Below are 24118 nucleotides of genomic sequence, written 5' to 3'. Positions count from 1 at the left end.
CCCTGCTTCCTCCTTTCATAATTCTGAACTGCACTATCTCATGATCACTGCAGCTGAGGCCTCCCCCAACCTTTGCCTCCCCAATCAATTACTGTCCATAGAAAAGCCAGGTCCAGCAAAGCACCTCTCCTCATCAGCTCCTCAATCACCTGTGTCAAAAAGTTATCAGTGCACTTCAGAAAGCTTCTGAATTGCTTGTGCTCTGCAGCACTCTCCCTCCAGCAGATATTGCAGTGATTAAAGCTCCCCATGAACACCAGGGCCTGCAAATGTAAAGCTTCTTCCAGCTTTCTAAAGATGTTGTCGTCTACTTCCTGATAAAGCAGACTACAGCAGATGCCTACTACAGCATCATCTATGTTGCTCTGCACTTTAAACCTAACCCATAGAGTCTTAGCTGGTACTAAGGCAAAACTGTCCCTAGGAAAAATTCCATACATTCTTGCTGCTCTCATGTAAACAGCAATTTTTCCTTCTTGCCATCCTAGCCTGTCCTTTCCAAAGAGCCTGTATCCACTGGCTGCAACATTCCACTGGTACAAACTATCCCACCATGTTTCTGTGATCTCAGTGAGATCACAGTCCTAGTACTGCACACACACCTCTTAAATCCTCCCGTCTGTTCCCCTTGCTGCATTTGTTAGCATGTAGGCACAGCAGCAAAGTTGTGCTGATGTTCCAGAAAAGGTATGAGAACTTCCCCCATAAGGCTATCCTTTCCACATTCCTCATTTGCATGCACACACTTGAGACCCCCTGCTACCCTGCTCTTTGGTTTCAAGGTCTCTCTTGACCACATCACCCTGCACCTTTTGCTTACTGACCTGGTCTGCCACTTCCTCACTGTGTGGAACCCAGTCACACCCTCAGCTGTGGGGCATAGTCCTCCCCTGATGTTCTTAGTTTAAAGGTATCCTCTGTTTCTGTATTGAAGATACACCATACAAACCTAGTACCGACAGCCAAACAAGTATTCGTATTTTAAAGCATATTATTAACAAAAAAATCCAGTTGTGTCACCACTAGTCATTATTTCCATAATATGAATTCAATAAGTCATGTCAAATACATTGTATTTAAGATTCAACTCAAAATAAGGCTGTGGTACTTTCTGAAAATGCATCTATTTCAATTTTCTGTTTGCTCCACAACTGTTGGGAGTAGAAAGGAAAAATAAGACAAAAATATGGTGTCTTTCTCTTTTTCAATTATGAGAAAGAAAAAAATAACAATTTCCATAATTTTGCCTTACATTAGGAATTTAGGAAATCATAACCCATGAAGCTCCTATAAGGACAAAATAATAGGACTTTACTCATTTCTGCATCCCTTAAGATTTATTTTTTTTTTCCCTTTTATTATGTTCTTGTGTATCTTTCGGACATTAACCGCAGTTTTTTGAAAAGTGACATCCCCATCACTTTTGGATGAAGGCTTTATTTCCAGATCTTCTCATTCAAGTTTGAAACAGCTACGCAAGTAAGTACAGTTCTCACTTATACAAGTTTCATCACATTCTGTTCAATTTTCCATGCTCAACCACTGTGAAGCAATGTATTTCCAGGCACATGGTAGAGAGTCACTGTTGAACCAATCCCTCTTACAGATTACAAACCTATGTTCACTCTCCCTCCATAGAGCACAGACTGTGCGCTGCATCTCTATCAGGCTTTGTAGAGCTGCATGAGTAATACAACATGATATTCAATGGCACAAGAAGGGTTGAGATTTTGAGCACAATACTTTCTGTGTTAGCTTATATAACAGTCAATACCCAGGTAATCATCTTATGGCTTACAATGGCCAGCTTTCACTCATCAAAAATCTGAACTAATTTGGTATTTGAATGTTTCAGTCCAAATGTAGATTCACCTTGGTATGATCATACATTTAAACCATTCTGAACAGTAGATGTTTTCTTCTAATGGGTAAATTTTAATCAACTCTCGTATAGATTTTTTTTCCAAAAAACTGCTGTCCACACACAATACGAGACTGCTCTAGTACAACAGCCAACATGTTGTGAACAGGCTTAGAAGAAAAATCAGACCATGTAAGAAAACATCCTCCATTTTTAAATGGGTGACATAAGTCTATTAATTTGACACTGGCTGAGGAATGCTTTGTAAAAGGAGCTTGAGTGAGGACTCTAAATCCAAGGTGTTTATGGAAGAAAGATAAAGACTATTTTAAAGGGTTTCAGAGAACTAAGATATCTAGAAAAAACCCTCAAACTAGAATACAAAGGAGTGGATCCAGTAAAATACCAGCTGTTCAGCAGATAGCTAAGATTAAGTTTAAGAACAGATACACTTGGCCAGACATTCATGGCTTCATATGGTCATATGACAGCACCTGATATTCAGAACTGCTCAGCTAAGGTACTGAGTTTCTAAGCACCTACAGTGAAATTTCCAATGGCATACAAATAGGGATGATGAGGAAAAGAAAATGAAAAAAAAAAGCAAATCATGACTAGTCTTCTCCAGACCTATTTGTAAGGTAAAACAGTTTCACTTACCCTGGCAGGAGTGATTGTGGAGTTGGCGTTGGCCCATTCAGGGCATACAGGCTGATGCTGCTGATCCCACTGCTCCCCATGCTGCCAGAACTCTGGGCAGACTGAGCACTGCGGTCTTGGTAATTCAATGGAAGGCTTTGAGGCCTGGCATAGTAATAAGGAGTTGAGTGAGCATCCCGTGGCAATGCTTGAGCAAAAAGCGTGGCATAACTTGATACCTGAAAAGGATTTGAAAAGGGAGGAATAGAAAGAAAAGATTTCTGAATTGCTTTAAGTCATGTCTTTAGTTAACAGGAGTGTATTATTCAAGAACACAAAAATAACTCAAGACCACGTTTATGCAAGAAATTTGTTGTTACAATTAATGACAAAAAAGCAAGTCCCTTTCAGTAAGCAGTACTGTTAGCAATATAGCTTATTTTTGCCAGCAGATTTTCATTAGCAATAGCTGCAAAAAGCACTTTGATGCTAGTAGAGCTGCAACCATCTAATAAAGTCACAACTTCAGCTACAGACGTTGGACAGATCCTATTTTTATATTTATTTAGTATACAAAAATTACACAGAAAAAAAATTGCAGATACTTGTGTCAAGTGTGTTCTTCCTTTCAGCCTCACACACAAACACCACAAATACAACCTGAGGTGTTGGCTAAGTCTGGATAGTGATTCTTAATGACATCTAAACTAAGTGACACACATTTACTGTTTCTCAGAAGTAACACGAGGTCTCCTCACCTACCTTGTTAGACTGCTTACGTGGATCTTCACTAAGGCTAAGCAGGAGGTAGAGTATTGACCATTTGTTTTTCAAAATGCCCTTTAAAAAAAGATGAAGACAAACAGAAATTAGTTTAACTCTTGATAATAATAGATTTTTTTAAATTATCCAGCCTAGTAACATGTACACATATAAATCAACTTTCTACACAAATAAGACCAACTCAGGTCCACATACTTGGGGAATGGGCAGTGCAGCCTCTGTACTGCTAATTTTAGGAATTTTCTCCACTGTGATGAAATCATGAACTCCCACCTGCTGAGATCAGCAAGGACACTCAAATTAAAATTCATAGCTACTACAGAAGAGGTTTATACAGAGCTGAACTTTTACCAACATTCCCACACACTCTCATCATTTAAAACATCTCAGATGCGGATGCTATTCTAACCTAAAGGAGAAGAAAAAAATCTTGGTACAATTTTAAGCAAAGAACTCTTTTCTCCACTTACCCCTTCACTCTCCTTTACAGGGATGCTTCAAAAGTTTGAGGGTTTCAATTTCTATTACTTTATATGCCATTTAAGAGTGCTACCAACATTTTCACAGCTTAAGATAGAGACACTGTTAACATGAAACTTGAGGAATATGCAGTATAGTCTCTAGCAAAGAGACAAATAGACAGAAACATACAGACTGTTAGAATAATATTCTTAGCAGCTTTAGATCTCAGCAGAAAGCTTACCAGCAGAAGACAGAACAATGCAAAAGCCCAAGCTACAAGAACACTTTGAAGAGAAGAGTTATGGCAAATATTAGAATGTTTTATTTTAGATACACATATGTTTCTAGATGTTACTCTGTAGTTCTGTGATGCTAACAATAGCACCTGAATTGATCAGGGACACAAACCCTTACAATGGACATTAAGTAGCGGAGTAAGTCAAAGAAATTTTTACAAGTTCCCTCGCAATGTTGATCAAGCTATGGTCTGGAATACTAAACAATGTTGAATATAAAAGAAACTTCAGTCATACCAAGATTTAACAAAGATTCCATCCCTTATGAAGCAAAGTAATTCAGTGCTATTAGTCTTGCAAAAAGCATTTTCAAGACCACTTTCAAATTCTCTTTTTTAAACACATTTTCGTTCTCATCTTCTTCTATTTTTCTATTTCTCTAGAAATTACATATTTTGTGTGTGTATATGTTACATGGTAGAAGAATTTTGGCCACAGAATATTTATTTCTTCAGAATAGAGTCCACTAACCAAACCTACCAAAGGTCTATATTGTTATATAAGACTAGAAAGAGACATTCTATATTATTACGTAGAGCAGAAGTCTATTATCTTCCCCTTTGATCTAAAGCAGAGGGATTGGATCTGTTGCAAATAACTAATCCAGCAACTCATTAACAACCAGTGAAGAAGGCACAGCAACATCACTGCGTCTTCTACTGGCCAGGATAGAGTAAGTCTAAGTGTTTCAAGCATGGTTTGCTCAACTGGCAAGCTGCCACTAAAATAAGCGCTGACCTCCTTTTCTCTTTAGAGTAATGGATGAAATGAAGTTAAAACAGATTCACACAAGCTTTTTTCCTCTTTTTCCCTAGTCACTTTCAAGAGAATTGCTGGAGGAAGAAAAAGCCTCATTGACTCAGAAAACACACATTGATTCTGTGCCCTCTCCTAAGCTCATGGGGAAAAGAAATGATTGTCCACCATTAGTAGTAAACCTCACAGCAGACTGAATAATAACTGGTAGAGTGAACTTTAAAGAAGGCAGTGTTCAGATTATACCATTTTGTGTACAGAAGATGCTAGCACCAAAAATATATAAAAAAAAGACAGAAGGTTCAAAGAACCTCAAACATTTGAGCAGGCAGCAAAATATGAGGAGACAGCTGATGTAAGCTTGTACGACATCTGGAAGAATAACCACACTGATACGAACACAGACAAGGCATTTTGTTTCAAAGTTTACAGCCATCATGCTCTGCAGCTATATTGCTTGCCAAATGCAATGGTACGGCAACGTAGTATGTAAGCTACAGAGACACATTACAAAAAAACTGTATTAAAAAGCAAGATCACATAGTGTAAAGCATGCAAGAAGAGGCTGAAACCAATGGCTGCTGAGGTTATCGGAACAGATGCCTGCAAGCCAGTGACACTTCTTTCACTGTACAAACTCATAGGTTAAGGAAAACAGGAAGAGTTGCACAGTAACTTTAGCTCCAAGCACTAACAAACTAATGAGTAAGTTAAGTATGGATGAGAGGAGGGACAGAACTGGGTTCTAACTAGTCATACTCTCCACAGAATCACTTTCTTGTAATCTTAAAATCTTACTATTATCCTGCAAATCTCAGCAATGATCCATACATAATTAATAAAGAGCAGAACAGATCAAAACATTATCCTAAATACAAAGAGCAAAATAACGACAAATTTTCTGTTATATAGAAAATGTCACCTTTAACTAATTTTTGGTGTCAAAAATCAGATATGTACAAATGACAACTGGGAATCTAATTTTATTACTGTCCACCATATTCTGTCTTGCTATATGTTCAATTTTATGGAGAATCCAAAACAGGTTAGTAGCAGCCATTTTTTACCTACCTCAGCTAAATTTCTATCCTCACATCTTCCCCCCCTTTCACCTGCTCCATGTTCCTGCATCATGGGCTTTCTATACACGAACAACTTTTGTCAGAATATCAACATGCAGTATTCTTTGATTAACATTGATGTTAGCAGAACCATCAAAGTCAGCAAACCCTTAACCTTCAATATTAAAGACTTGGAGCACTTCAAAATTCAGGAGCATGAGGACTCTTTGAAACCTAGGTTAATAAAAATCAATATATTTGCAAGGCATTGCTGTAAAATAAATGACAGTGAGAAAATTCATCAGTTTTACATATAAAATGAACATTTCTATTTTTGCACAGTTCCTTTATTCATGTGCAGTGTCCCTTCATGTAACTGGACTCAAACTAGAAACGTATCCTTTATTCTCATCTGATTTACAATTAAATCCAAATTAATTTCTAATTAATAGCAAGCATCTCATTGTAAAAAAAAAAAAAAAAAAACCACACACAACTCAAACTTTTTCACAAAAATTACAAAATAGTTGAGGTTGGAAGGCATCTCTGAAGATCATTGAGTGCAACCCCCCTGCTCAAAGCAGGATCATCTAGAGCAGGTTGCCCATGACTGTATCCAGTCAGGTTTTGACTGTCTCCAAGGATGGAGACTCTACAACTTCCCCAGACAATCTGTACCAGTATTAAACCCTCTTCTCAGTAAAAATATTGTTAATGACCCAAGCACTCTCCAGAAAAACTCCATGTCAGAAGGATATATATGTGTGCTTTCAGTTTCTTTACGCTTTATGCATTTTATTACACTACCTGTGAACTGAGTTTTCTGTAGAGTTCTGAAAACAAAGCAGCATCTGCCTCCCTTCTTTGTCGCACAACTATTAAAAAAAAAAAGATTAAAAATTTAATAAGTACAATAGACATGTCTGAAATTGTATATTTGTGGCAAATTGGAAAATGTATCCAAGAAAGCCTAATGATGCTTAACTTTTTCACTCTATTTACTCATACAGTTTTGCCTGTTTTCTTGTTATCTGCATTCAGCCTTGAAAATTCTTGCATCAGAAACAATGCAGCATAAGTATCTGTTTTGCTTAGAGCAATCAAAATATACACATTCTAAAAAAGTGCCCTTTTGAAGTCTAGTCTGCCATTCTGTAGGTTTAGGGAATTAAAACATAACTGAAAGCAGATATGGGTTAAAGAATGCTATAAAGCCCTTCACAAAACTAAGTGCAACTGTTCCTATTTTAGGCAATACAAGCAAGACGCGAAAGTAGTAATGCCACTTGCTCAAAGCCAAGCAGAATTTCAAGACCACACAACTTTTATATATTAAGAAAAGTAACGGTCTCAATCACTGCCAGTTACCTAACAAAAGTCTTTGCTAAGAGGAAAAACATCTTCTAGCTTTAAGATGTCTTCAGAAAAGCCATGTTATATCAGAAAGAACCATGTTTCAACAACAACAAAAATGAAGATAAAACAAAGACATCTGAAGAAATCTTAATAATAAAAAAGTGCTATTAATATTAGAAACGTTAATTAGCATCAAAAAACCTTCACCAAATAAGCCCCTTCCTGCACAGTAACTCCAAAACAAATGTAAAGGTAGAAGTCAGTCACTTGTTACATGACAACTAACATCAGCCTGCAAGCTGAAGCTGGGGAGAAGGAAGATGAGGGAGACAGCCTTCTTCAAAATTCCTGGCAACAGACCCAAAGAATATATGGTGTTCTCTCTAGTACTAGCCAAAGCATGTAGAAACTAATCCTGCAGAAAGTGTATACTGTAGACTGCAGTGTTTAGGAGTTGTATCTAGAGAAATTCTCATGGGCTTATTGGCCTATCAGCAAGTCATGGAAGCTCTGCATTAGCAAATAATACACGTGTACTTTAAAACAGTTACAACCACTAACTTCTGTTACCCTAATTCAATCTCCCTGACTGAATATTCAAAGCTCAAATTTGAAGCTTTAATTTAATTAGCATACTTCAAGTAATTGTTTCTGGACATTCTACTGTAGAGCAGATAATCTGCTGAAAGCAGTATTTGGCTTTTCAAGAAGAATGCATCACATCCCTATTGGATTCACACAGTGCAACACCTGGAGCAGCACAGAGCACAGTGGAATGTAACTGCAACGTAACTTACACTGTCACAGTCTACTGTTTTGGCTTTGAAATCGTGTTGCAGAAAACTTGTAGAGAAACCGAAGGCAAGAAATAACAGGTAAGTCACAATTCCATCAATTCCCAGGATGCTCATTCAGCAAGTTTCACACAGGTGCTCATGAAGTTAATTGTGCCAAACTAACATCACAGAAATATCAGTCTTCTAAAAAGAACTATAAATTCATAAAGTCTGAGTACTATTAAATTAAAAGAAGCGCAATATTAAATGCTCTTTATTTTCATGGAGTCTAAGATACAATTAAATGGCAGCAAGGGAAGTCTAAGCCGAGCATTCAGAAAAATCTGAGCTGTGAATACAAATAGCCACTCAGGCATACTAACTAGGGAATTAATGGAAATTCCATCATGAGATTTTCAGGAGGTGAGCATTAATAACAGATTAGATAACCATCTGTGAGGCAGAGTTGTCCCATTTTCAGAGGAATAAACCAATCAAATAACTTCTTGAATAACCTCCATTCCCATTTGTAATAAGAAGCAAAGATGTACTTACGTTCCTTCTTGATTTTCTCAGCTACAAGAAATTCATCCCGTTCAACAGTGGGAGCAAAGTTGCTTCCAATAACTCTCACTGCATACTGAAACTGTTGGGCTGCATCAGCTGAAAGAAAAAAGGAACATTCTCTCAGTTAAGCAGACTGTTAAAGTTCTATTAAATTCTAAAAGTTAGACATGAGATTACATTGCTATGGCTGAAATCTGGTGTAAATGTACCTGGCTTAAATCAGATGTTATACTATAATACTTATACATATTTCTAACCAGAGGGCAGTAAAGTCCGGTTTACCCATGAGCTATCAATGGTATACTTCAAACATACTCACCTGTATACACTCTGCAAAATAACTGCACTTAATTTTTTAAATAAGTCTTTCCTATTCTGGGCTGATGGAAGAGACACTTAGGCCTACCCAGTTACTGGAGAGCATTAGCACACTTCAGCTGGCTCTGCTCTTCCCCACAGACTGAAATGCTGTGAGGCTTGGCACAAAGTCACACAATTCAGCTCACACATAAGAATAATACAGTCATGTTCAGCAGGAACACTCTCTCACCACCCACCTGAATTGCATTACCCTACCCATGGATCTTCACTCAGATATCCAGAACAGTGTCATACCAGTTTGAATCATACCAGTTTGAATGTTGGTTTTAGGTTTGGTTTTGTTTTGTGTTTTAAACAGTTCACATGGTTTCACCACTTAGGTTCAAAGCTAGCTCAGAGATATCGGCATCATATCCCAGTGCATAATGTACTAATAATCTACTAATGTAGAGGTCATAAGCTAGCAACCTCCCTCCACTACTCCTTCCTCATGCAATTCTATTTTTAATACTGTTGCTGAACAGTACTGTTTTAGTGCAAGTAACTCTGCTCTCTGGGAAGATTAACAGTCTGGTAATGCTCAGTATTACTGCCTCTACAGCATAGTCATGTTCCTGTTTACTGACCTGAAAAATCAATCCATCAATTAACAACCATACGGACATGTCAAATGCCCTTACAAAATGTCAGATAAAATTCTACTCCTCATATAGGAATAACTGTAATAACATGAGGGGAAAGGTATGTAAGAAAAAGCAAGTGTGAATGTGTTGCGTCAGCTACTTGAATCCTTACACTTCCTGACTTCAAGAAAAAAAATAACCACCAAAACAATTCTTCATATTAAGTCTGTTTTGTATATAACAATTATGTGTGCAAATGCATCAGACTCCTCATGTTTTATTTAGTCAGTTAAGCAATCAACTTTCAGAGAAAACTGTAGAGCAATGCAGCAATGATTCAGCCAAGGAAAAAGCAAGGATGCTGGCCTAGACCAATATGTACAAAAGGAAAAGAAAAATGGAGTAGGGTAAAGGTCCACTAGAAGCAGAAATATTTTAAGCATTGAATCATCTCTTAAATTAACTAATATTTATAATTGAAAAAAAAAATCACCTGGGAGATACTAGGAGTCAATTATTGGTTATATGCATTAAAATCTCCAGAAATGTATTGAAAGGAAAAATCTGAAATCAGTGTGCACTACATTCTTTTTGAATGCCTGTTTTTTACTGTCTTATATAATGCCACCCACTGGTCCTAATCTACTAGAATACAACTGTAGATCAGCAAACATTCACCAGTTCACACAAAGCAATACTTCACACAATCAGGAAAAAAAATCTGCTCAGACAGAATCATTCATATTTAACAGTGTTTGACAATATTGGCCTACAAAAGGAACAAGGGTATCATTCGACTTTCAGGGAAGAAAATGCCAATACCCAGACTACTGTAAGGTTGCAAATCTGCATGAGTTAAATGCTTCCCAGAAAGAATAGTTCTACTGTTGGACTAAGCAACCTTTCATTTTCAATAGGACTTGAAAATACAAATCTAAAATAATTTAATAGTTCAGCTATTGATATCTTAAAGTGAACTGATGAACCAGGTTGGGAAGAGTTAAGTGTGAGGAAGTGTTTCTGAGTAATTCTTAAGTATAATGCATGTCATTACATAAAACCTCAAGATTTCCAAAAATATTCTGCAAGGCCAATTAAAAGTCAAATACTGGCACTAAGTTATCCCAAACAATAGTAAGAGTTTTGTCTTTCTTTAATTCCTCAAATGTGTACCTAGCAGCAGTTAGGCAAGAGCTAGGCTTCTCCAGTAATTCTTAGTCATATTGCTTCGCATGTTGTTATAGTGACTTAATATGGGCTACAAATTAAAACTAAAATTGCTAAAAGAGTTCCAGGCCAAGCACCTAGGATGAACTAAAGTCAGGAGAAGGATCAAGTGTTGATACCAAAGTACTTTATCAGTTATGACATTAAATAAACTCCTTCACAAATTAGCCACCCAGTTACTGGAGAACATTAGCACACTTCAACCGGCTCTGCCCTTCCCCACAGCAGGAGAGAATGGATCTCCAGTAAACTAGTTCAACACAAATTATAGAAAAATATAAAAAGAAAGAAGCATTTAAGAAAAAAACATAGATGTCTCTTAAAAACAAAAACCAAAACAAATAGACACATACACCCCAATCACAACAAAGCCACAAGAATTTCCCCCTACAGTTCCTCCTTGTTCACAGAATTGTCTAGGTTGGAAAAGACCTTGAAGATCATCCAGTCCAACCATTTACTTAACACTGGCAGTTCCCAATTACACCATATCCCTCAGTGCTATGTCAACCTGACCCTTAAACATCGCCAGGGCTGGGGACTCCACCACCTCCCTGGGCAGCCCATTCCAATGCCTCACAACCCGTTCTGTAAAGAAATGCTTCCTGACATCTAGCCTAAACCTTTCCTGACACAATTTGAGGCCATTACCTCTTGTCCTTTCACTTACTACTTGGTTAAAGAGACTCATCCCCAGTTCTCTGCAACCTCCTGTCCCCCACAAGAACAATGGCAAGTGACCATGAGATTTCTCCCAGCTGTTTATAGAAAGCTTCATCCACCTCACTGCTTTGGTTGGGGGGTCTATAGCAGACTCCCACAGCAAGATCTGCTTTATTGGCCCTTAACTTAATCCAAACACTCTCAACCCCGTTATCACTATACATGATTTCTGAGCTGTTCATTAGATGCATTATCCCAGTTTTCTAAGGAAAATTATGCTCTGAAATTAACTTCCATGTCCACCTGCACCACCTTATTATCCCTTAGGGATTGCCCTTTAAATTTTTTTTTTTTTTTAATACAAATTTGGTAGAGGTCTTAGGGACATCAAGTTAAACAGGTTTCATAGAAACCAGGGACTGGTAGAACAAACATCCAAACAACTCTCCACGGGGGAGAGATTGAAGCAAAAACTCAGTGGTTAAGTACTTCCTCTCATCTGCCTGCACAGAATTAGCAATCCCAGGTACTGCCTCCTGCCCAGACTGGAGACAGCAAGAACGAAGGAACAGAGACCTGGAAGATGAGGGAAGAGGCATTTCTGAAGCGAGTTACAGGGAATGAAAGTACAAACTGGAAGTATTGCAGCTGAGGAATGCTGGGAGGTTTACTGAAGAGAAGACCTGCAACACAAATATGCATGAAATAAAGACATATTTAACTTTACTGAATGAACTTGTTTCCTATACATTTATGATCTATCTTGCAGTATATCACAGTATATTTATTTTAAAAACAGTGTTGAATAAGAAAATAAGTAGTTGATTGAAAAAAAAAAATCTGCTATGTCCAGACAACTGAGCATTATTCATTCAGCTGCTTCTGCTAATTTTTCTGTATGTACTATGATTTATACTCTGACTATCAGTAAGCTTAACACTTGGAGAAAATTCTAAAAATCAGAGCATTACATTTATTTACACTGAACAACAATGCACAATTTTCCATATAAGCAATGCTGTATCTACTGTGGTTATTCAATTTTTTAAAATTCTTTTGTCTTCAGAACAAAATGTTCCTATCAGTGTTACAAAAAGATTTAAGTTCTGTTTCCTCTCTGTTGTTCCCTGTGGTTTTGGGGCTTTCAATTAAATTCAAGTGAACTAAGATCCACAAAAACGAGTGGGTTTACTGTCTTTAATCAACTGATGAGATAATTACAAAATCCAGCAAAGATGTGTACAAAATCTCTAAGGTCTCTGGAATTTCAATTCTCCAGAAGAACTGACTCACAGAGATACACACTGCCACAAGTTTCAGTGGGGTTTTTCTGGTTGATTATATTGGAATAGGAATTACCTCAAAATAACAGAAGAAAATCATGGACTTTGCCATTTGTGTGTTTTTCCAATCTGCCTCTGATATTACAGCTTTTAAAAGACTACCTGTGCTTCCAGTCCTGTTGTACAAAGAAATATTGATGGCAAGACTGAGAGACAAAGAAACACATCTGCAAGTTTCTAGACAGAAACCTTGAAGATTTAAACATAAGTCCTTAATTTAATAAAAAGCACAACAGATACATTATTAACAGTAAGTAGCAAGGTTTTTTCTTGTAATGGGGAAGTTTTAAGAAAGATATATAACCTTCTATAATAAACTTCTCTTTCAACACCAACCATAGCAAGACTAGTTAAAGCACAGAAACTTAGTATAGTCTTTTATATACTGCTCTAACAAGGCATCTGAGAAAGATCTCTAGTTGAAAGACAATGGCATCCAAAAAATTCTTATCATTAAACCTGTTACACTACTAAAAATATGGAACAAAATTTCTGCTCTTTACACATACAGATTTGCACTGGCAATTCAACAGCATTGTAACAAGACTGGTTTTATACTATATTTTATGCCGATTTTAATGTTTTATTCATAAAAATTCCAGCTTCTCTTTTACAAACAAAACTCCCTGCTGTGGAAGTTTCTTTGGCAGATTATTTCTTGTAAGTCTATAAAAGAACTTCAGTACCTAACGTGATTAAACATAATACAGATATCTGTCTGTAAAATAAAGATTCACATAGTTTATAACTAATAGACACATTTAATTGCTTCCCTCCTCAAAGACAAACCATTGTAACAGCAGACAGGCTTAAAACACACAGCTGGCTATCTATGTATGGGCATATCCTTCTTCATCAAAAAGTGATTACGGCATGACTGTGTTATGTAACAGCAAGGTCAACGTATCTGATGCGTGAAACCGATGCAGCTGTTTGGGGGGCAAAAAAACACTTATCGTCACTTGTTTTCCAGAGGTCTGATCAGAGCAGTGAATAGAGACAGCCACTCTCCCTCAGACTTAAGTAATACACTCGTACCTACACAACTAATGTTACTGATAAGCAGCCATACAGCTGAACAAAGAAATTGCACTTGTGAATCACCAAAGATCTCACATTAAATTTTTAAAACTCTCTCCTTTGAGCATAGCAATCTATCAATAATTCAAAGATCTATACTCCACCCAGCCATTCAAACTTTCCTACAAACAATGCAGTACTAAAATGGAACTACTTCAAAAGGCAGATAACAGCATTTTATAGCTGCAGAAAGTACAAGTGTAGCATATGGAAAAAAATAGAAGCAATGCACAGGAAAAGTTCAGTTGTAAAGAAAGTAAGGAGAAATAGGACAAAAGATAAAGTTTAAAGGAAAAGCTCAAGAGACTAAGAGACAATTGGCCAATATACTACCAAGAAGCCAGTATTTTAGAGGAAATGCTGAAAATCAGAAGTGTTTTGCTAAAAAGAAGATTCTAATATTACCTACAATTTTAGGAAGCAAACTGAAATTCACTTTACAGTCTTAAACATTTCTTTAAACACCATTGGCTGCAGGTCCACTGAAGTTTGGGGTGGGGAGGCAAGGTAGCAATTGAAATTATGTTTTCAAACATAAATGTACCATGTTTGTGAGAAACCTTGTTTCCTGGAAATAAGACATTTGGTTAATTTTTCTGTAATCATAATTTCTAAACTATAGCGCAATTCTAAACTAAACAGTAATCACTTTTTTTTCTTGAAAGACTTCGGAGATCAGCAAACTCTTCACTACCTCTTCTTCCAGTCAGCTGTCTGCCATCCCGCGTGACAGTTTTGCTTAAATGCAGATGCAAAATTATTGAAAAACAATTACACTCTAAACCCCATTCAATGCTCTAGGGGTGGCACTGACCAGCTAACAACTACTGCAGCAAACTACTCAGATACAGATGCTGCCATCTAACACATGCTGAAGGGAAAAAAAAAACAACAAACATCCTTCCTGTTAAAAAGTGTTTGCTAAATACCTAATGTGCTCCTGTTTCAAAACTAAGCCTGGAAGAAAAGCTGTGGAACTTGAGGATATTCTTGAATATACCATAAACAGATACTGTGTTTGTCAACATAGTAATGCTGATGTACCTTCTCTGTTTTAACTATATCAGAAATTTTACATCACTATGAATTATTACCTGGGGAAAAAAAAGCAATTGCATCAATATGATATCATATACTGATAAACTAAAATACTAGTCTAGAATGCCATTAGTGTTATTATTTTGAAGAGAATCTACACACATTGTAAGCAAAACTGCTTGCTCCTGTAGAAAACAGTGTTTGAGAAATGCAATTTTAGGACCAGCCGAGTTATGAAGTATTCCTGAAAAAATTTAGTTTTGCAACCATCTTCTGCTTTAGTCAACTATCTTAAACTTCTCTGGTTTATGTTCATTTCTTTCAGAAAGAAAAACAACAGTAAGAGCAAATTCTAAAATTAAACATAAAAATATTCTGTTCATGCAAGTTTTCATTTGAAGCATGTTAAGTCTATTTTTAATTAACAGTCCTAGTCTTCACACTCCTCTCCTACAAAGGAAAGAACCCAACAAACCCACACAATAAAACTCATACCATACACTCCCATGTCTTTCCTCACTTTGAAATTGTCCACAAACTCTGAAGCACAGCACAGGTAACAGAACTATTCTTTAATTCTGCTAATATTGCTTGCTGGCTCTTGTTATAAAAAGTATATGTCAGTAAACAGATTTATCTGAGAAACAGCCCACATTCAGCAACTTGGTCACACAATTTTCTCAGAACCTCCCCTCACTGAATTTTTGCCTAACTCGACAACTTGCATTTACTTCTGTTGCATAGGTAAAAATCCTCTCCTTTTGAATGAACTCTATACCTTCCCCCCACCATGAAATTTTAACATCTATTCAAATGGTTCAGAGTTTAAAAAAAGACCCAAAACAAACAGCAGTAATAAAACTGCTACTGACATCACACAGATTAAATTAAAGCCACAGTATGGACTTCACGTAGCAAACTGCCCTCTGAAGACTGAAATACTACTTTCTAGATAGAGCATGCACGCCTCCAAAAGTACTCAGCACAATCATCTTTTTAGGATTCAAAACCAGATAGATATAGCTTGCATATTTAAAGCAATACCATTTGATTCCATTGGAGGCACTTTCTTACAACTGACAAGCTTGTACGGCAATCTATAAAGTCTGTAAGACCAAGAGGTTTCTTAAAGACAGCTAAGAACAAGAAGCTTTTTGTCAGAAGGATTAAATTCACCACCCAAAGAGGCATGCGTAACTGTTGGAATTAATAAGGGGGAAAAAAAATAAATCACAAATTACTGCACAAGCAGGCAAGCTTTCTGCAAGATCACGTATCAGTATAAGAGTAAGGTGGATAGCCTAGATAAACACAGAAAGATTGAGAATACAAACCCAGTGCACTAGTTTGGCACACACTAGACCCTGTGAGGACATGAGGAAGAAACAGGTCAGCAATGGCTCCAACTGCAGAGTGCAGAGATCCCCAGCTAACCACAGCGGGTGACTGCAGACACACAGCACCATGGGAAGCTACCTTTAAGCCCTTACTTGAGAACTGGCTAAAGCACAGGAGCACAGGGCTTTCAAACCTTACTTCTACCAAAAAAACCTGATGAGGTAGATTTTTTTTTTAATTTTAAATAGAATTCTTCCACATAATTCTGCAGACCTTGCAATGAATTTCTCAGAGGAAGAGCTGTTCGCCAAAAAACAGCAAGTAGGCCTGTGCAGCCAACTCATTTTGGAAACAAAGCAAGCCATCTACTTACTGGATGGCCTCAAAAAAGGGGGGAGAGCAGGACGATACTTATACCACTGGGTGCCTCTGCAGTCACATTCTATCAAGGCACAAATTCACTTCAACATAAATCTTTAACAAGTGGAAAAGTGAAGGCCTTCTAAAGCCATCACAGCTAGAAGCAAAACAAGCCTTGATGGAGGTTTATGGACAACTTCATGCATGGGATTGCATAAAGTATACACAGATGCAGAGTAAGACCACTATTATGATACAGACATTATATAAATGGAATCCTTCAGATCCTTCTGAAGCCATCACTTCCTCACAAACATAACAGAACACAAGTGCCGAGCAGGAACATAGCCAAGGAGAACAAACATTGTGAAGTACAAACTCAAGGAACAACCATTAGATTGTTGAATCTCAACTCCTTTCCATTATTTACCCATTACATTTCTCCCAACTACTTTAGTACCTTGTATTTTACTAGAGCACTTATTACAGGAAGGTATGAAAAGTGATTTCAAGGAATTCACAGCAGGCTAACTACACAAATGGTTAAAGATGGCTGTTTGTACCTAGCTTCAGCTTCTTGATACTAATTTTTACTAGAAGTTTCTCTAATAAATTTGAAGATCTCTTAAGTATCTAAACTTTTTACCTTAAACTCTGTAGAAGTAATTGAACATCAGGAATTACTTAACGAAGACTAAACTGATTACACTTGTAAAGTTTGCTTCAAAAAAGAAAACGTGCATATACAAAGCAGCCTAAATTCATCAGTATGTAAGGAGGGGAGAAGCTGCATGTAGACTACTAACCACACACAAATACCATACTTCAAACTTACCCTGTGCTGAAAGGAAACAGTAAGATGCTAAATAACTTCTCTGGTGCTTTCCTTACCACGTAGGGATACATGCATCTACCTCAACACAGAGGATGCTGGTACTAACAAAATTCCCTTGTTGCCTTTATTTGTCCCATGGACATAGAAACGGGATGGAGACAGGGAACAACCACCATACACACCTTTCATGACTTTTTATCAGTCTATATACACTTTAAATCAATAGCTGAGCTTATGACAAACTAACACACATAATACAGTTGACTGTTTCAAGACAAGTCTTACATTAGAAGGGTGAACCTTCAGTGCTAGAGTCCCTCATAACACAGGAATCAAGAGCAGGGTAGGGATGGGCTTCCAATCTGTTACATGCACAAAAATATGGGTGATGGTAAACGTGGCAGACAACCCACATTATTGTTATTTTTTTTTAAAGTTGTTACTTCAAAGAAGTCCTCAGATAACCCACAAGTGAACAGACATAGCAGGCTACAGGTTGCCCACAGCAGCTTACCATGATTTTGGGCAAAATCTCCCCTTTGATTAGTCATACAGACAAAAGATTTTAGCTACATTAGTAGAATCCCAGAGTACAGGAACAGGTTCAACATTTATTTCAAAAATCAGAGTTCTCTTGCATGTTTTCGCACGCACTGTGTGCAAATAAACTTACTGTTCCAGTCAGAAGAGACAAGATGAATAGAAACAATGGCTTCAGAAAGAAGGCTAGATCCAAAGTTGATAGAAGTCAACCACCTCTCTTTAATACTGATACCTTGATTGATAAATACAGAGGTTTCTGTTTCTATTCTCATGTTCTGTTTAGGTCTTATAAGCATCACAGACCTAGGTAAGATACTCAATAGTGAAAAACAAGCTTATACCGAGTTTAGACTGCAGTCCCTTTCAAACGTAAGAAAAAGAATCAAAGAAAACCGGATTAGGCAATACAGAAATAATGTCCTCACAGAGGCCTCCACTACTCCAATAAAAGCAAGACAATCTCTTTTTCAATTTTCTTTTTTCTTTTTGGAAGCAGAACTAGCAAAGTAATTTGAGATTTCTGGCAGCAAAAAGTCTGAAGTGCTCTTAAATAACAATGCACACCAACTGTATTAAAAAAAGTTTCCAAGGGATGTTAAAAGCAAGAAACAGCTTTAAAAGTAGAGCTATAATGGCACCTTAGAATTGTAGGCTGATGTGAAATACCCTTTAATATACAGTTAAACCAGTTGCTAAAAATACATGGTTACATAAAAACACAAGCAGTATTAAACACTTTAGAAACTACCTTTGATTTGGCAGAGATAAAGGAAGAGTAGAAACTTGGCGTATCCTGATAATATCTCACATCAGGAATTCCTGTCACAGAATTGTTATAGATTGACAATTCTGGAAATGGAAAATTTATGGTCTTGCAGAAGACTTAAAACATGCAATGGAGAGGGAAAGGGTTTTGAAAAATAAAAAAAACCACAACAAAACATAGCAATCAAGAGCTGTTGATAATAGAATCATTTAGGCTGGAAAAGACTCTTAAGGATCAAGATCAACTAATCAAACTGTTTCTGTGAAGGAGTCCCTACTCAACATTTCAATGAAGACAAAGATATTCCAACTTTTTACTAACTCTTCCAAGCTCCTCAAATGAATCACAGAATCAAAAAATGGTTTGGGTTGGAAGGGATCTTAAAGACCATCTAGTTCCACTCCCCCGGCCATGGGCAGGGACACCTTCCACTAGCCCAGGTTGCTCAAAGCCCCGTCCAACCTGGCCTGGAACACTGCCAGGGAGGGGGCAGCCACAGCTTCTCTGGGCAACCTGTGCCAGTGTCTCACCACTCTCATTCTAAAAAATTCTTCCTTATGTCCAATCTAAACCTACCCTCTTGTAGTTTAAAACCGTTGTCCCTTGTCCTGTCACTTCAGGCCTTGGTAAACAGTCTGTCATTCTTATAAGCCCTCTTTAAAGTACTGAAAGGCCACAGTAAGGTCTCTGCTCTTCTCCAGGCTGAACCACCCCAACTCTCTCATCTTTCTTCAAATCAGGGGTGTTCCAGGCCTCTGACCATTTTCATGGCCCTTCTCTGCACCTGCTCTAACAGGTCCAAGTCTTTCTTGTACTGGGGACACAGAGCTGGATGCAGTACTCCAGGTGGGATCTCACAAAAGCAGAGCAGAGGGGGACAATCACCTCTCTCAACCTGCTGGTCACACTTCTCTTTATAGAGCTCAGGATACAGCTAGCTTTCTGAGCTGCAAGCACACATCAACAGCTCATGTCCAATTTTTCATCCAACATTATCCCCAAGTCCTCCAGTGTGTACTGATATTGGGGATTGCCCCAGTGCAGGACCTCACACTTGGCCTTGTTGAATTTCATGAGGTTCACAGGGGCCCACTCCTCAAGCCCATCGAGGTCCCTCTGGACGGCATCCCTTCCCTCAAACATATCAACTTCACCACTCAGCTTGGTGTCATCTGCAAACCTGTTGATAGTGTACTCAATCCCACTCTTTATGTCATTAATAAAGATACTGACCAGCATCAGCCCCAACACAGACCCCTGATGAACACAACTTGTTACTGATCTCCATTTCAACATTGAGATATTGACTGCAACTCTTTGGATGTGGCCGTCCAGCCAGTTCCTTCTCCATCAAATAGTTCATCCATTAAACCTGTATCTTTACAACTTAGAGACAAGGATGGTATGCGAGACCATGAGATGCCATCTCAGACAGAAACATATAGTTAGGCAGACAAGTACATTTGCAACTTGTCACTCATTTTCTAGACTTCCAAGATAGCAGTAATTCACATATAGGCTATGTTTTAGTAAGTTTGAACACAATTCTTTACAAAACATCAATACTCAAAATTATTTACTCTCACAGAAATACCTAAAGGTAACCAGGAGTGATTGTCAGAAGAGAGTAGCAAGGAGGGAGAAAAGAACACATAGAAGACTTAACATTCAGTGCCACCAAGGAAGAAAGCCATCCCTCATACAAGAAAATAAGACACGGCAAAAGCTATGGCATGAATTTGTCTAATGAGTAATGCTTATAAACAGAGCAATTTAAAAAGATTTAACAGGTGCATGTCTTCCTGTCCACCCTCCAACTGCTTACTAAAAACAGTCTTTGCCTTGACTGCAACAGATAGAAACACACAGACAAGCAAGAGATTCATTCCCTTGCTGGAGGATCACAGCAGCATCAAGACGTAAAAGGACCTGACAGACGTCAATGCTCGACTCGAGCAGACACCGGAGGGAGGCGGAGATGCCTGAACGTGTACACGAGCCCCCTCTGGCCGCAAACACCCCGGGAGCGGTGCCTCACTCCCGGCAAGAGGAGCGGCCACCGAGGCGCTCTGGGGGCGGAGGACACGGAGGCGCCTCAAGCTCACCTCCCGCCAAAGGCCCCCCGGCCGCCCGCAGCTCCGGCTCACGGGTCCGCTGCCACGACGGGCAGGCAGGCCTGGAGGCCCAGGGCGGATTGTCCGGGCTGCCCACCCCCACCCCGCCGCAACCCCCGGTGCCGGGGCGACCCCCGCCGGCACACCCTCGCCCCGCCGGGGCTGCCCCCAAGGCTCACACGCCCTCCTCGCCCCCGGTCGCGGGCTCCAACGGTTGTTGACGGGGGAATGGCGGGAGCAAACCATTACCTTCGCTTTTGCCCAGGATGCGGCAGCAGAGGTTCTGCAGCAAAACGTTGGGAGATTTTTGGTCTGGAGTCGCCATCGCTGCCCGGGAGGCAGAAGGTGGTGGGTGAAGGGAAGCGGACGGCAGAGCCAGAGGCACGGCAGGATGATAGCAGAATGGAGGAGAGGCCGTACCCCCCGCTCAAGCAGCACAAGGACCCGGCGACACCTCCCACCCGACCGCCGCCGCCCGCCGCCTAGGGCGCCATTTTAACAGAACCCGCCGAAAGCCGCAGCGGCGGCCGCCCCGCACCCACAATGCCCCTGTGCGCGGGGCGGCATTGGAGCGCGCCGCCACGAACACGCTCCGCCGCGCCGCCGCCGTCCCCGCCCGGAGGTTCCGGGGCCGGCGCCACACCCCCCTTCCTTCTCCTCCTCCTCCTCCTCCTCCTTCTCCTCTTTCTCCTCCTTCTCCCCACCGCCGCCTCGTGTTGGCGGCTAAGCTGCCGCCGGGCCTGGAACACCCGAGGGAGAGGGCACACAAGGGAAGCCCGGCCGTTCGGAAGCAGTGCGGTGGTGACGAGGCCTAGGCCACTGCTGCGAGGCCTGCTATGTGCGCCAGCCCTGGCCAGATCCACAAAAATGGCAATGGAAAATTCCCATTCTGCAACAGCTTTCTGGTTTTGGAAAACAGCCTCTCACCCATCCCTCAAAAACTCAGGGACAGCAGGCACGCTCATTCCTCCTCATGTAACCCTGAACAAGAGGCCTTGTTCAGAGTTGCTCAGACTGTATGTGCCTGATGCTTGAATAAGAGGCCTTGCGCAAGAATTGCTTAAACTACATGTGCTTGTTACCCATGGGAAAGAATGTATTGTTTACCCGGAATCGTAGGCCACAAAACCGTTTCTAATCATACATTGGATCACAGAATCACACATCACACCAATGCTTCTCATCACACACAAGGCCACTTAGTACGTTATTGTTATCCATACAGCTGTTTCTCATCAAATACAAGGACAAATTGGATGCACCAGATAGGTCAACCTGTTCTTCAGAACGTCAACAATAATTAGTAAGGAACTTCTAATCAGGAGCTACCGTCCTTGAAGAAGAGAAACATCCTGGAACATAGAAGCTTGTTAAAATTGTTTTACATAAATAAGCTTAAGACCCCTACCCAGGTACAGACCCTTACCCTTTGAGCTGGCTGACAAACCCACTGTATGTTACTAACCAATAAGGGATAGAAGCAATAAGTCATTAATAAGCAAATAACTAATAATCATTATAGAAAATATGTAATCATGTAGTTTGGAGTGTGTAAATACTTTTAAGTTCTTTGATATGGTGTGCTTGATTTATGGATGCTTTCCACCTAGCACCCTGTACAGGATAAAGCAGTGTCTCCTCTCCAAACTAATTTCTGGTTTTGAGAGTCTTTATTTCAGGTAACACTCAGAGAAGAACAAGCCATGTGCAGCCACGGGGTGGCTGCACTCGCTGTCATGGGACGTCAAGATGAGTCTGTAACTTTTCCACACAAAGTAGTTACAAATTAATGCAAATCTGGAAAAATGTGTGAAGACCCTTGACCCACATGCACTGCTTGGCCTTGTGGCTAGGCGGCCCTGGTCCCCTGTGGAGGTCTCAGCCCACAGCGGGCGCAGGAGAGCGGGGTGTGGGGCAGCACGCTGGTGGCTGGCCTGCAGTGCTCTCAGTGACCTGCTCTTCAGGCCCATCACCCACCAACACAGATGCTGACTTCCCATGATGTCTGTCTTCAATTTTTTTTACTCAGTAAATTAACGCTGGGTCCAGCCCAAAATACATAATTAGGGAATAATTATTCTCCTTGTGCTACTGGAGCCTTGTCTAACCCACCTCTGCTCTGTCCTGTAAGAGGGGCTTTGAAACATGGCAGTAGACAGGTAGACTTGATGCACCACTGACTGTAAACAAGTATGTTCCTGCAGTGTAACACACTGCATTCTGGCAGCCCCTGTTGACTTCATTATCTCTGTGCAGTCACAGTTTTGTGTGTATGCCTTCTAAGGACACATACATGCATGCCTTTCAGGATGGGAACATTGTAGATGTAAACGATGGCTCATCACCAGCATCACTGGTAGAAACTAATCATTATGGCAAAGCCAAGAACTGAAATTCATTGAGGAGGCATGGTTTTTTGTTACTTGGAATATTGTGGTGGAATGATTGCAGTCTCACCACTCACATTATAACTCTTCAAATCTTAGTGATACTTTAGACTCTTTTGAGAAGTAAGGTAGAAGCCAAAATTAATAAAGTTATCAGAACTTTATCCTATGTGTTGTAAGCTGCATCTCATTCTGAAGGAAAGACTTCAAGATCGTGTAATTTTTTTTTGTACCAAGCAGCAGAAGAATCTCTGTTCCATTCTCCACCTGAAGCAAACACAGTTGTTTGTCCTACAAAGAGCCAGTGATTCACTGCTACTGATGGTAACTTCAGATTCAGATTCTATCATGGAAGGTGTCAATCTATCAAGCAGCAAATATGGTTGCTCACATGGGGAAAAATAAACTTTGGCAATAATACCAGGAAATAGTGTTCCTTTACAAAATCTTTACATTCCAAGGGAATCCAGTCACCCACAAATACCCTGTTACTGCTTTTAAGTGAGTATTACTAATTCTTTCTGGTTATGCTGGTCATTTTACCTATGGCAACTGAGTCACTGTTCTGAAATCAGAACACATTATGGAGCAGGACAATAAGAACATGTCATTAAAATGGGCTCACTCGTGTGTGCCTGCAAGCAAAAGTACAATTACTAATCTAAGCTTTTCAGCTTCAGCAAAACCACATCCTACATTATGCTTCTGAAGTACTGTAATAGCCGACTGTTCTGTTACCTTACTGGGAATGTATTCTTTCATTTCTAGCCTTTTTCCTAAGGAAATGAGGCTTATGCAGTTATTCTGTGTGTCAGTGTCTCCTCATAACTGTTGGATCTCTTGACCAATCTCAACCAAATTTAGTAGAGAGATACAGTTGTTAAAGATATTAACTTAATAAAAATTTTATGGAATTCAGTGGC

General features: G+C 39.5%; 1 protein-coding gene across 3 annotated transcripts in view; it reads right to left on the bottom strand.

Annotated features, from left to right (window-relative positions):
* The window catches only part of TUBGCP3 (tubulin gamma complex component 3), a 57894-nt gene extending 36517 nt beyond the window's left edge, over positions 1 to 21377 (bottom strand). The window contains exons 1-5 of one of the 3 annotated variants that reach the window (XM_074910131.1): positions 21058 to 21377; positions 8546 to 8653; positions 6666 to 6733; positions 3263 to 3340; positions 2522 to 2739 (exon numbers count right to left, since the gene is read on the bottom strand). In XM_074910131.1, the coding sequence (XP_074766232.1) occupies positions 2522 to 2739; positions 3263 to 3340; positions 6666 to 6733; positions 8546 to 8653; positions 21058 to 21133 (548 nt within the window). In that variant the 5' untranslated portion in view covers positions 21134 to 21377. Of the gene's footprint in view, positions 1 to 2521; positions 2740 to 3258; positions 3341 to 6665; positions 6734 to 8545; positions 8654 to 21057 lie in introns of all 3 variants that reach the window. The other 2 variants (XM_074910151.1, XM_074910141.1) reach the window with 2 other exon arrangements.
* Positions 21378 to 24118: the final 2741 nt, after the last annotated feature.

Source organism: Athene noctua, chromosome 1 (assembly GCF_965140245.1).
Source record: "Athene noctua chromosome 1, bAthNoc1.hap1.1, whole genome shotgun sequence".
Lineage (NCBI taxonomy): Eukaryota > Metazoa > Chordata > Aves > Strigiformes > Strigidae > Athene > Athene noctua.
Note: the sequence above shows the minus strand (reverse complement) of the source record. Positions and strands in the feature narration are given on the sequence as shown.